General features: G+C 41.2%; 1 protein-coding gene across 3 annotated transcripts in view; it reads left to right on the top strand.

Annotated features, from left to right (window-relative positions):
- SCAPER (S-phase cyclin A associated protein in the ER) overlaps positions 1 to 12,894 on the top strand; it is a 167,643-nt gene extending 154,749 nt beyond the window's left edge. For 2 of the 3 annotated variants that reach the window (XM_085303941.1, XM_085303940.1), the window contains exons 29-31: positions 8,158 to 8,349; positions 11,081 to 11,132; positions 12,450 to 12,894. In XM_085303941.1, coding sequence (XP_085160067.1) covers positions 8,158 to 8,349; positions 11,081 to 11,132; positions 12,450 to 12,544 — 339 coding nt within the window. In that variant the 3' untranslated portion in view covers positions 12,545 to 12,894. Of the gene's footprint in view, positions 1 to 8,157; positions 8,350 to 11,080; positions 11,151 to 12,449 lie in introns of all 3 variants that reach the window. The other variant, XM_085303939.1, reaches the window with a different exon arrangement.
- Positions 12,895 to 13,243: the final 349 nt, after the last annotated feature.

The following is a 13,243-nucleotide window of genomic DNA, read 5'->3' as shown; positions in this document are numbered from 1 at the left end:
AATGTGGTTCATAGGAAGACTGATGTTATTTCCAAACTCTGTTATCTATCTAACTTCTTTCTGAAAGCTTACAAGTCATTTTTAGAAAATGAACATTGAATTTTTTTCAAATAGACAAATTACTGGTTTTAAATTTGAATGCATCATTCTGGAAGATTGTTTCTGCATGGCAACAATGTTCTGATTCCTGATACATGTTGGGAAGAATTTAAACATTCTTTGCTCAGAGCCTTGCCAATGGTGGAGTTTGCAAAATGGAAAGAAAAGAGCTTGACCTTAAAACAGAAGAAGAGCCTAAGTGGTGACATATTCTGCTGATTAAATGCTAGCCGTATGGACTCTGTTTATATAGAAGCAAAGAAATAATGCAGATCTAGCTTTGAAGAGAAACTGTGGACTACTAATATAAAGAGTTATTTCTTTTACAAAGTTATAAATAACCTTACATCAAACAAAAGCATTTAACTGTTTGATGGAAGGCTCCGTAGTCGCATAGAAAAGCTGTGCGGCATTTCAGTTCCTGTTCAGTCAAGTTATTAGCTGTTTGTACAAATCAGAATTGACATTTATATAAATGATAAATAAATAGAAAGGGAGCATTAATAGTTCCCATAGCAAGAGTACGATTTTAAGATCCAAATGTTTATAATGGACATGCTCAAGTTTGGAACAACAGTCAGGCAAGATTGTGGAAACGGCCAGGGGCGCTCCTTTGAGACGCATTAGCTTTTTAGGGTGAGTTTTCTAAGAAAGTGTCGTCTGAACGTGGAAGAACTTATGGTAGAAGATCACAGTCAAGCAGAAGAGACAATTTTAATGATTCACTTCATAAGAAATCAAATTTTGTTGGGGAAGGTGTGTTTTTAGAAAGTTAATGCAACTCACAGTGAGAATCACTGGATTTGTTACAAAGTAGCTATGGAATCTATCATCAGTGCTTTTTTTTTCTCTCCAAGAACTGAGGAAGGTTTAGCTTCAGGAAGTTTAAACTTTCCAAATTTATGATGCAGCTGCTGATTTAGACCATTTTCCTGTGTTTCCACCTCRCATGTTAAAATAATTGTGTCTTTTCACTTGATAAGCGAGCTACAATTTCTGACACTTGGTCAAATTACTGAGCCCTGCCAGCCCGGTTCGAGAACCCACCGGTGTCCTGCAGAGAGTCGCGCAGGAGYGGTGCAGTAAAGTTTTGTTCAAAACTTGGCATTTGGGTTTTTTGTAGCTACAGATTTTGGTTCTCTCCTTGGCAGTCCTTCTCTTTTCTCTGCTGCTTTAAAGCAGCAAGAACCATTTTTTTTTTCCTTTTTTTTCTGCGGATGGAAGAAACCAATAGCCCACAGAAAGCGCCAGCAAGTCGTGTTAGGTTCCTGCTGCCACGCCGGCACCCGGCTGCTGCTGGGAGACCTGGCAGCGCTCGCTCGCTTCCAGGTGCCCGGCTGGCAAGGGAGAGCTGCTGGCAGTCATCTCCGTGTCGATAGCCGGACTTGGGCTAGTTTCTGTTGGCTGTAGCACTGCCATTAATGCCAGCAACGTGTTTGCTCCCAAAGTTTGTGCATTTTTATGATGCATGCTTAAACAGCGTAAACAATGATATAATGTTAAAACATTAGCAAGAGGAATAGAAATAATAAATAAATAGCATGGTCAAGGTAACACCTAACAATGTTTATTTTAARTTTTTTCTGATGTTTTGGTGTAGTTGATTTTTGGGAGGCAATATGAGCTAGCAGGCAGGTTAGTCAAGTACTAGGAAAGATGTGGGGCAAAATCCAGACTTTAGTGAGCCATGTGACAAGCCCACACGGGTCAGCTTTATGTACAGAAGTGTTGCTGGTGACGGCAGTGAAGTGTCAGTTCACCACACATAAGCCTTTGCAAAACCACTAATAGTATAAAATAAGAAGTGAAGTTTATAATAACCATTTTTGATTATCCTAGGCTGAGATTGCAGTTTGAATATGCTGGAGAGAAAGAAGAAAATACTTTTATTTTCAGATGGTCTCTTCTAAAGGACTAAATTAGGTTTAATATTTCAACTTTTCTTAAGTATCTGATCTGTGTTCTGAGGTGAGCGAAGATTTCAGAATAAAATGATTTTGCCTGAGAAATTTCTGCTTAAGGAAGTAGTGGGCGAGCACCGCAGAACGAAAGCTGAAACTCAAGGCACTTTTGGTAGCGCTTGGCAATGCTTAAATCATGTCCTCCCATTATGCTTGTGAAAAGTCTTCAGCAAGTTTCCCAAAAATGAAACAAAATTGATTATGATAAAGTACGCGTCCCTGTTCTGGAGCGGCGCGTGGCGGGGGGCTCCCTGCGGGCCCACCCGGGCCCGTYGCGGGCGGCCGGCCCAGGCAGCGTCCCCGAGCCCCGGGCGTGGGGGCCCTGGGAAACTGGATCATCGTTGGCAACGCCGCCTGCCACACAGAAATGGATGTGGTGAGCGTGTCATAGGAGATGGACCGTCTTGTTCGGCGAATCCCTCTGATGTGTCGGGGAGCTGCTTTGGCTAACTGAAAGCATATGCCGTTGTGGGCTTGTGCTCAGGCCTCGTAACCCGTTCGCTTTCTGAGTCGCTGGGGGAGAGCAGCTTCTTGTCAGGTTTAAACCAGTTCGTTTTTAACCTGAAACCCTATGACCAGATTTTTCTGTTGTTACTTTGCAAGCGGGGAGAGGCAACCTTAGAAGAAATAATTAAATAGAACTGCAAATGCAATTAACAGGCAAGCTTCCCTGTGCTTCCTCGGTCGTGCSGCTTTCCAGGTGCGGTGGCGGTCCTCCATAAATCATCGTCCTCGTAGCTGATCCGTAATACTGTGATTCTCTAGTCTAACCCAGTTCRGTTGGTTGAGAACCGGCTTTTTGAATCAGTCGAATACTCGCTTTTTAGTTCTTTGTTTTGCCCTCGCATAGGCCAAAAGCTTTCTGCTGGCTTTCTGTTCCCTGGGCCAGAAAATGAATTAGCCTCTTTGAAAGATAATTCCAGTGTTTTTATGTTGTGTATGGGCAGAAATAACTGACATGAATGATGCCTTTCCAGTGCAGCAAATGTCCAAGTGAAACATGGAAACCTAAATCCATCAGTGGKACTAAACTAAATATTACTTTAAAAATCAACACTTCCACTCTCCAGTAATCCTGGACTAACCTTCTGTAGTACACAAGGAGCAAAAAAGATCATGATCTAAGACTCAACCACTTTTTTGTTACTTGTAATAAAATATCTGGCAATATTTAATGTGTGTGCTTAGAACCATTAAAAAACAATTTGTGATCTTAATCTTCTTTAAATCTCTGGAAAGTTTCTGGCAAAATTTTAAATTTAATTTCTCTTTTTAAAACTCTTGACATGTAAAATGTGCAGTTACAACTTAGAAACAGAAATGTGGATTGTCACCAAAATACTACTACCAGGATTACATAAAAATGTTAACTTTCATAAGGCAATTTGATTGAGCTACTAGTCGTTGAAAATTTAGTAGCATGCATCTCCACTTATGTGTCTAATTAGGATATGACAGGTCTTAAAGAATATATTAATCACGAGTTCAACTTAATTTGTCTAATATTTGTTCAGTATTTTACCTGCGTTCTTCAGATTTCTGAATGGAATTTTAGTTTTCTCAGTGACTATTTTGTTTATCAGTTACGGGATATTTATAAACTCTGTTAGCAGATTATAAAGATCTGGTTGCAGACTAGGGGATTCTTACTGTAATTTTTGTTGTAAAATTAAACATGGACACATCGTCCGAAGGAGCCGAACGCTATTAGTTATGGAGGTTTTATTCGGCTGCTTTGACACAGGTTCATAGCTATGCATTTACAAGGAACTGTAGTTTTCTTTCATGATGAARGGAATATCGGGGCAGATTAAATGAGACAAGTATGTTGCATGATTCATAGAGAGCATTTAAGTAAAATCATGAGGTGTTCAGCAAAGCATCTTTCTTCTCGTAGCTCTCATGCGACGGTGCCCACGTGTGGCTGCCGATACCTCCCTGCCCGGAGGGCCTGGGGACGAGCGGCCCCTCCAACAGTCTCTCCCGTCCCTGTGGGATCCTCAGAAAGCTCTTTTGGTGCCCCGCAATCTGCACAGAAAAAGTAGAAGAGCTGCGAAGTCCTTTGCTACCCCAAGGAAAAACCTCTTGAAGCTATTTTGGTTTGTGGTTACTAGTTGCCCAGCAAAGGCCTTCAGCTGCCTGAGGACGTCCTGCAGGGAGGCAGGAGGCCGGGGGCGAGGGGCTGCGGAGCCGTCYGCCGGGGACGAACGGCAGGTACGCCAGGCGGGGGTATCCTCCCAGCAGCCGCCCCAGGTCTGCAGCCAGAAACCCTCGCTGTGCGGCAGGGGAAGCCTTATCTCCCAGCCAAATGATGCGTTCCCCTCGCAGCTTTATTACTATTCCATACCACGAGGAGCTTTTAATTTTTCTGACTGATTGTCTTTTTTTATTGCTCAAGTGCTGGGTGGTGTATTGCTGGCTTTTGTCATTGTAGCCTGTTTTGAAATACTGACTTTTATACTGCTTCAGCCTTTCACAGCTAGAAAAATTGCAGCAAACCAGTAAGCAGTCTTAGGAAGTAAATAGTGGCCCACATAAATTTGCAAAGGAACTAATGGGTTCCCTGTAGAGACTTTTGAAATCAGGACTCAAGCTTTTCCAGCTTCAGAAATGTAAGTGCAGTGGATGGGGATGGCTCTCTCACCGGAGAGCGGCCAAGTGCACTGCCCGACGTGCTGGGCAGGAGCAAGGCTCGCCTGGTGGTGCGGGAAGGGACACCTCACCTGCGGCTGCTGCAGGTGGACCAGGTCAGTGGGACCTGCACGAGCCTGTGGGCTGGTGGGAGTGATCGCCACTGATAGGCAACCTTGGAAGGTGTCGCTCAGTGAAGAGTCCCCACAGGTCATCGCATCAGTCATGGTGTCGGACGAGCAGCTTGCGCTCGTTCAGTAGACTTAGCATCTGTAACGCAGGGAAGCTGAAAACTGGGGCAGAGACCACGTGTGGAAAGCAGTATTCCTAAAGAAGATTTTTACCCAAGCTTAGAACTGAACGGAARAAGATATGGCAAACATTGTGCAGTCTTACCTAGATCGCAGTTTCAGCAGATGTTGATTTCTTGTCAACTTTGTGAAAGACGGTGTAACAGCCACTATATTATGTTCCTGGAAATACTCTGTATTACCATTTTAATTGTGTACTGTTTTACTCTAGTCAAGTGCTAACCTTCCACTGACACGGCAGGACAGTCAATGCAGTAAAGGATTTAAGATCACTGCAGCTTCTCATTTGTAGCAAACTTTCACCCTGAGAGTAGGCTGTCCCGCTGGCCGGCGCTTTCTCGTGCACTGACCTTAGCACGTCGCCAGGCTGCATAGCAGGTCTCCATCTTGGAAATGCATCTGGGACCACAGCTGTGAGGGTTTTAACTTAGCAGATAGCAGTAAGTAGGAAGCACGTTGTCATGAAATAGCATTTCAGAACCGTATTTGCTCTTGTACTCATGTGTGCTGTAGTCATGGCACAACCAATCTTTGAGAAGGTGAGTAGGTTGTGTGTTTATAGAGTTAATCTCTTAACGTCTGTTGTATTGGGCCAAAAATAACGCAGGTTAGTGTRTGCCTCTACTGTGGGATTCATCTGAGATAAGCCCAGCTATTGAGGCAAAAACAATAAAGCTGTGTGAATGTCTTAATTTTTGACAGTGACCAAAATTTTTTAAATAATATATAGAAAACAATTGTACGAGTTGCCTGCTCTATATAAAAGAAATGAAGCTTTTACTACTTTGATAGAAAGGTCTCAAGTCGCAAAAATAAATAAKCACAAATGGACATTAATGGAACCTAGGCACATATCTAAAGTTAAGCAGGTGCTTAAGTGCTTGACTGCACAGAAATGCGGTGATTTAATTAGGATCTTGTTACATTTGACAAGTATTATCTGAGGCTGCAGAGAGAGCAACAAGAAAAGCTAATTCCAGGTAGATGTGTCTGGCTTCCAGTAGGAGCAGGAGGAGAAGCAGCCTTTCCTCRCTGGATTTCAGTGAGGCGTTTTGAGTTCATAGTAGAGCTTCTTATAAAATGAGTATTCTAGGCATGTAAAATGTAAAATGCACCAGGATCATTCAGAAAAGAGACAGAAGTGTCTGTTGTTGGGTTTAAAAAGTCAAGTGCTTTTCCATCATAAAGAAGTCACAGACAAGATTTTTGTTTTGCTTTATTATTCACCTGCTAGGTCAACTAGTGGACTTCATTTTCTCCACCAATTGACAGCAAATAGGAACTCTGCTAGAGGTTTATTTGTTTTTTTTCTCTCCCAGTGAAGGAAGAGTTAGTTCATGATTTTTTTTCAAAGTACCTAATGCAGTATGTCAGGTTTAGTAGCCATATTGGTACAATGAGCTGAAATCATTAAAATTGATTCCACATGTGATAAATACCAGACAATCGGCATCTCCKAAACATATAATGTGCATGCTATGATAGTAACCCGGCCCTGAAGTTGAAAAGAAAAATAAAATAGGGATTCCGTGAATGGTGCCTGTTCAGCAAGTACAATAGCTATTAAAAAGAAATCACCAGCTCTGTTGTTCTCTCCTGAATGAGAAATAACGATTGCAGTTATTTTAGTACAGTGATGATTGATATTAAAGGTCTTTATGATTATAGTTATTGTACAATTCTAGATTTTTCTGATAAACTCTCTAATCAGAAAAGCCTTTAATATCAATCAGCAACCATTCCCTTACAGAATTGTAGCTAATAATTAAATTCAGAACTATCCAAATGCTTTATTGATGAAGTAGATACTTTTCTCAAAAGAACAATGTCTGAACGTATGTGGTAATTGTCACATATTTGGCTGTCTTTTAAAAATTCCTTCTGGCTTTAAGGGCATTAAGGCATTTCAACTAGTATTCTGAAAGGTTTTCAATGTCTTTTTGGCTAGTGAACTAAAAAATGCAAACTATGACTTTGTTGATCTTGTTTTTAAACTGAACTGCATTATCGACCGAGAGTGTGTTCTTAACGTATTGTTAAAAGTGCTTTGAAAACTTGTAAATCCGTGTAATTTATGTTCCTGTGGTCTCAACTGCTTCTTTCTGTCCTTCTGGTTTTAATTTGAACACAGTCTTGTCTGGGTGTGTACCTGTAAAATTGTGTTTTTCCAAGTACAATTTACAGTCATGACCTTAAGTTTTACACTGCTCCTAACCTTATAGGAGCTTCCTTCTATGCTGAAAAGCCAACTTTGGGTCAAACAGCTCTTTCATATTATAATTGTATAATCGAGGTTACTTGAAACAGATCTGATTTGGGCATTTTTTTAGTTTATCGCAAAGACTGTGGAAGAATATCGAGTAAATCAAAAAGTGCCTTTGCAAGGAGACCAGTAATAGCGTTGCCTTACTTCTTCAGACGTACACAGTTGTAAACTTAGCCTGCTTCATGACAACAGTCCCATTTATCTAAACAATTCTCCTTTTAGAGTCAATGGCACTGATAGAAACTGAGATAAGAAATACAGATGGGAGGATCTTTTGGAGTCTCCGCTTACGGCAGCTCCTTGCTGGGCGCCTTACAATCACCTTTTCTTTTCGGTGCCCGCGAAAGCGTAGCAGACGTCCCCGCTRAAACACAGGCTCCTCTCATTGCTAGAGAGCTGCCTAGTAAAGGATGATCAAGCATCGTAAGGTTTTTTACAGTCCGGGTGATCCCTTCCTTATTTTTTATGACATTCTTGCTATGTTTAAATGGCATGGAGTTGGGGTTGTTTTTTGTTTTGTATCCGTAAATTATTGTAGTCCCTTTTTCTGTAATGCTTTGTCTTTTAAATTGAAAGAYTAAATGATCTCTTTTATTGCAGTCTTCAGATTAATCCACTTCTCATTCGTTTACTGTCTTTTGTGATACGGGGAAATGAAGTTTCACAGCCTTATATTCGTTCTGTTCCTCTGCAGTAAAAATAATACTTGCACACTAAAACAGCAGTTATTTGGACTTAATGTTCTCGGCATTATTTCTAGTATTTATGAAATATTTTATTCTCAGCCAGGCTCATTTTTTTAGCGTGACTTCAGCACTCTGGGTGGTTAACAGGAAGAGAACAGATAGATTGATCACGTGTTTTAACTGTGTTACATTTGCATTTTCAGATTATTGTGCAGTCGGGCCGTCACCCCACGGTGCTGCAGAAACTGTGCCAGTTGCCTTTCCAGTATTTCAGCGATCCTCGTTTAATCAAAGTGCTCTTCCCTTCGCTCATAGCGGCTTGTTACAATAACCCTCAGAACAAGCTCATCCTGGAGCAGGAGATGAGCTGTGTTTTACTCGCCACCTTCATTCAGGTAGCTCTTCCCACACTACAACTGCCCTGGTTTCCCTCKCCTTCACCCTGCGTATGGAAATCATTTGCTTTAAGTAAAACAAGTAAACACCATTGAAGTGCTCTAAGATACGATGCTGTTCTTTTCAAACCACAGATTATATCTGTACTTGAAACATCTTATAATGCTGGAAGGTTACAGAGTAGTTCAGGTTCTCACTATCCCGCRCAGAATCCTGTTTTGATTAAAGTTACTGCACGTGCTGGTAAGGTTTGATGTAGATCCTGCCTTTACAGGATGATTCTTAAAATATTTATTTTAAAAAATCTACTTCACATGTAGGGTATCTGAAATTTGTGTATTAATCTGTTTACATATAAATGTACAGTTGTACACTGTGTACAACAGATTTACAGAGAGAACTGATGTGTATATATTTTATGCAGAAAATACATAGAACATATGTTATGGCTCTAATCTTGCAATCTCTGTTTCTGACAGTAAGCCACTGAGGTCATTAAGAATACTGTTTTGAATAAGGATTTAAAGCATTTTTGTTCCCTTTGAGTAAATTTATATTCTGTGCTTTATTTATCAGATTTTATGCATGCCTCACGTTTTCCATACATTTTATTGACTATTTTCAGATGAATAAATGCAGCTTTTGTAAATAGTCTGCTATTAAAAAAAAGAAGAAGAAGAAGAAAAAAAGTACTTTTGGGGCATTCTAATGCTGCTGGAACTCTGAATCAGTCACCTAAAAGTTAATCTTGTTGATACAGCAATGTTAGTCAATTTTCTTTTCCTAATGCTTTACAGCTAGTCCAAGGGTAGGCTACACGGATTTGGGAGAGAGGGCACAAGAACTAAATATTTACTAAATATTTAGTAAAAGTCTAAAAGTCCTAGCATAACATCAAACTACTACTTTTTATCCTTCTAAAACTAAAATAATTGCATAATAGTTTAAAATTTTGAAATTTAGTATTAAAAATATATGTCATCTTGTAATGAACTGCTGTTTGAATACAAAGTTATAATTCATATTAATTCATATTTTACTTTGATTTGTTTTACACTGAAACATTTTAATACAAAATCTACAGATAGCAGTTTAGCAACAGAAATGGCAAAAAATAATTTAAGCATTACAGATACACACATGTGGTCTGACCTCTTTTTTTTTTCCCCAGCCAAAAACACATGAGTGTAGAGGGAGTGTCCCATAGCTGGATAACTAAAGCTATTTACTTTGCTTTCTTTACTGTAAGAGAGAGATTGGCATTTAAATCCCTAGTAGCTATAGTAAAGTATAAGTATATTTGCAAGGATCAACATTATTAATTTTATTTCTAATTAGGAGTGTATTTATACCTCAGATGCCAAGTCCACGCACTTCTCTTTCAGGCATCTAAAAAAGGAGTTATATTAAAATATGGAATGTGGTATATCCTCATGTGGTATAAATTGCCATTTCTTTGCTGGCTTCAGTGGTATTTTAACTTTTTACACAGGTTAAAATTTAATCCMTAATATTAAGCATACACAGAAAATAATTCTGAAAGGTACCAAAGAATGTTTAAATACATTTTAGAACGTATTTAATGTGCACGGCTGTTGTACACAGTTTGCACAAAGCGACTTGCCTCTCTCTTTCCATTGCACTTCGCTGCTGTTTGTCAAGCAAACCTCTTATTTGCTTCAGTGGCAGTTTTGGTGAAGACTGTAAAATGTTTGCTCCTGACTAGAAAATGAGATTCTTCCCGTGCCAGGGAATGCAAAAAGCAGCCCTATTTACGTAAATTTTTGGTGGCGTCTAAGAATATGCCAGTTAAACACAGTACCTTAAAGAAATATGTGCAGTATAAATCACGGAAAATGACTGCTAGATTTTACAACTGTTCATGTTATACCTCCCTATCAACAGATTTATTTCCATCATCTGAAGTTTGCGTCATCGTTTTTATGGTTGCTACTTCTATTTCTAGATGAGTCGAAAAATTTAAAAAGCGTTTAAGCGTACATACGATTTGCCAAATTCTAGCTCTCATGTCGAATAAAATACCATCTCTGCTCAGTGAGTACCTGAACAAAAGCTGCGGTCCCAAAGTTGCCCGTTCTCCTGCACGCACTGGGACTGCAGGCCCGCGCAGCGCCGCGCTGCTCGTGCTGCGGCCGGCGGCCTCGCTGGCGCCGGGGCTGCCGTCACCCGCCGGCCGGAGCGGCGCTTCTGCGTCGCCCTCGGTCCCCGAGTTAACCGTCACCTGAACCGGCCCTGCGCTCCGCATCTGGGGGGAAATGTCTGCGGAAGAACTTCGCTCGCTTCCAGGAGATCGGGAGCGCAGGCTCCTAAGTCCCCGGGATGCGAAGCCCCGGAAACTGCGGGGGTTGGTTCAAAAAGAGTATTCGGAGTCGGGAGTGCAAGTCTAAAACACTTTGTTTTACAGAAACATAGCTGCAGTCTTAAATTAAAAACAACGATAAAAAATTATTTCCTGAGAAGACATTACAGCCTTGCTTTTCCTGTATGGTGTATTAAAAAGCTTAATTTTTAACCAAAGAAAAGCTAGAAAAACCTCTCTATGTTACCGAATCTAACAGTATTCTGTTAGGAGACRTAGCAAACAAGCCAGAGTTTAATTTACAGCTTTCATAAAGTATTAGTATTTTTGGGTGACCACAGAGATTTACAAATGCTTTAATTTCTCAGATACAAGATCTGAAAACCTGATGCCTTTTTTTTCCCCCGTAGGATTTTGCACAGAGTTCAGGCCAAACGGATAATCAGTCATCTCAGCAGAGGGGTATGTCTCCAATCAAAGGTATTAAAGTAGCAATTAGGTAACAAAGTAGGCAGAAACTACATTTCTCTTGAATATGTATCACYATGAAAAGAATACTGGAAATTGCAGAAAAATTTTACAGTTTTGGGAGAAGGTCCCTAGCTAAGCTATTTATCAGAAATTCAGAATATTTATTAAATGCAACGTGATATTATGTCTTAAAATGTGATCCTGTACATGGACATATTTAATTAGCTGTCGCAAAGGATATCGTCAAAAGGTTCAGCTCACCGAAGTCACAGACATAGCGATATACCCGAGGAGCCAAAAACTCTAAATACTGTCGGTAATTATCCTGTAAAGTTTGAAGAAGGAAGAGCTGCAATTTTTTTCTCAGTTGTTGCAAATACTCTTGTCGAATGCAGTTAACCACTTTAGGCTAAACATTTGAAAAATAGTCAGCTAAGACAGCTATTACTTGTTAAACAAGCATGAAATTCAAGTGTGTTGATGGGAATCTGGTCACGAGCCGTCCRGATCGCGTATAAAGTACAGCAGTCTCTCGGATGGTCGTCCGCTCCCTAACAGCCAGCAGAAATGCACCACGATTGCCGGTTTGTATTTTGCTGCGCTTTTTTTGGCAGAAGATGAGCAGTTCTAGGTATAAAAYGTAAGCGTGGTGTTTAAAAGTAAATTACAAAATGTAAATTAATGTAAATTTGTGGTGATTTCCACTATCAACAACACAGCTTTTAGTTTGAAACAGTCTCATGCGCTGTTTACTACACAAACCTTCCAGGCTTGTGTTTGCATGAGAATCTGCTTGAGAAACTCGAGCGAAAACTGCTTTTTATTTTCATTATTCAAACTGAATGAACTCCTAAACAAAGATGCCTACGTGGTAACACGTGAGCGGGATTTCTGAACGCTCCCCGGCTGCAAAAAGCTGAGTTACGACGCTCGGCGGATCGGCTGAGGGCTGCCGCGTTGCGGGCAGGGCTCGCCGAGGGGCGTCCAGCCTGCGACCCCGGCGCTTCGGGGGAGCCCGGCGGCGAGGCGGGGAGGGGGCCGCGGGCCGTCGCCCGGCCGGAGCGGCCCCGGGTGCCGTGCGGAGCGCAGCCCGAGCCGCTCGCTCGGCTTCGCCCCTCGGACCCTTCCGCCCCCCTTTTCCAAGCGAGACCCCCGGGGCTGTAGCCCCGCAGGTCCGAGGCCCGAGAGCTTTTCGCTAGGGGGAAGGGAGCAAATCGGGCTGGTGTTGGCTGTGTGTTCGTTATTCTTATTTTACGGCCATCTTATCTTACAAGGGAATAATGTAATTTTATGTTCTCTCTCCAACAGAAAAATTTTTCAATTCGCAAGATTATCTTGAGCTGTCCAACCGATTCCCCCGCCAGTCCTGGGAAGAAGCTCGGCAGTTCTTCTTGAAAAAATGAGCATGTTGTATTAATTTTTAGGAAGCTAACGTTTTAATGCTGAGCAGTTTGAGCTGACTACCTTCTTGAAAAAGCTGTTCTGAAAACTTTTTGATACTCTAAATACTTATGCTGTAGATATCTATAATTTGCACTATTTATATCATAAGTACTGTAGATAACTTTCAAGTTCTGTTTTGTAATTTTGGTAATTTGAGTTTATTTCATTCACATAACCTATGCCATAGTTTGAGTGTTTTCTACCTTGCAATATGGTGGAACTTGCACTGCAGAACTGCTGAAATAAGGTTGCAAATAGAGAAAAAAATGTTCTATATATCTTGTAATAAAATAACTTATTCTGTCTGTAATGTGACTGCTGCGTTACAAATGTTGGTGTGTTCAGATTACCGTAAGCAAAGCAAGACTCGGAGAGAGAAAACAACTGCCAGATGTTGCTTGGGTTAATCGAAAGTCTAAAGAATTTGTTAGATTCGGTTCTGATGACGGTTCACTGCTTATTTTTTGGTGATTTAGGAGAAGTAATTTTTAACCGATACGCGGTTTTAACGTTTCCGTAAGCCTTTAATAACGCCTGTCCAGCCCGCGCGGTGCTGGGCTCACGGCGCGGTTCGGGTGCGCTAGGAAAACGTGAAACGGCCGCGAGTCTCAGCCCGGCTCGTGCCCCGCGCGTGCCGCTGCGCCCCCGCGCAGCCCGAC

The sequence above is a fragment of the Rhea americana genome, unplaced genomic scaffold (genome assembly GCF_003343005.1).
Source record: "Rhea americana isolate MKP2758 unplaced genomic scaffold, rheAme1 scaffold_201, whole genome shotgun sequence".
Classification (NCBI taxonomy): domain Eukaryota; kingdom Metazoa; phylum Chordata; class Aves; order Rheiformes; family Rheidae; genus Rhea; species Rhea americana.
The sequence above is the reverse complement of the archived record's forward strand: the minus strand, read 5'-3'. Positions and strand labels throughout refer to the sequence as shown.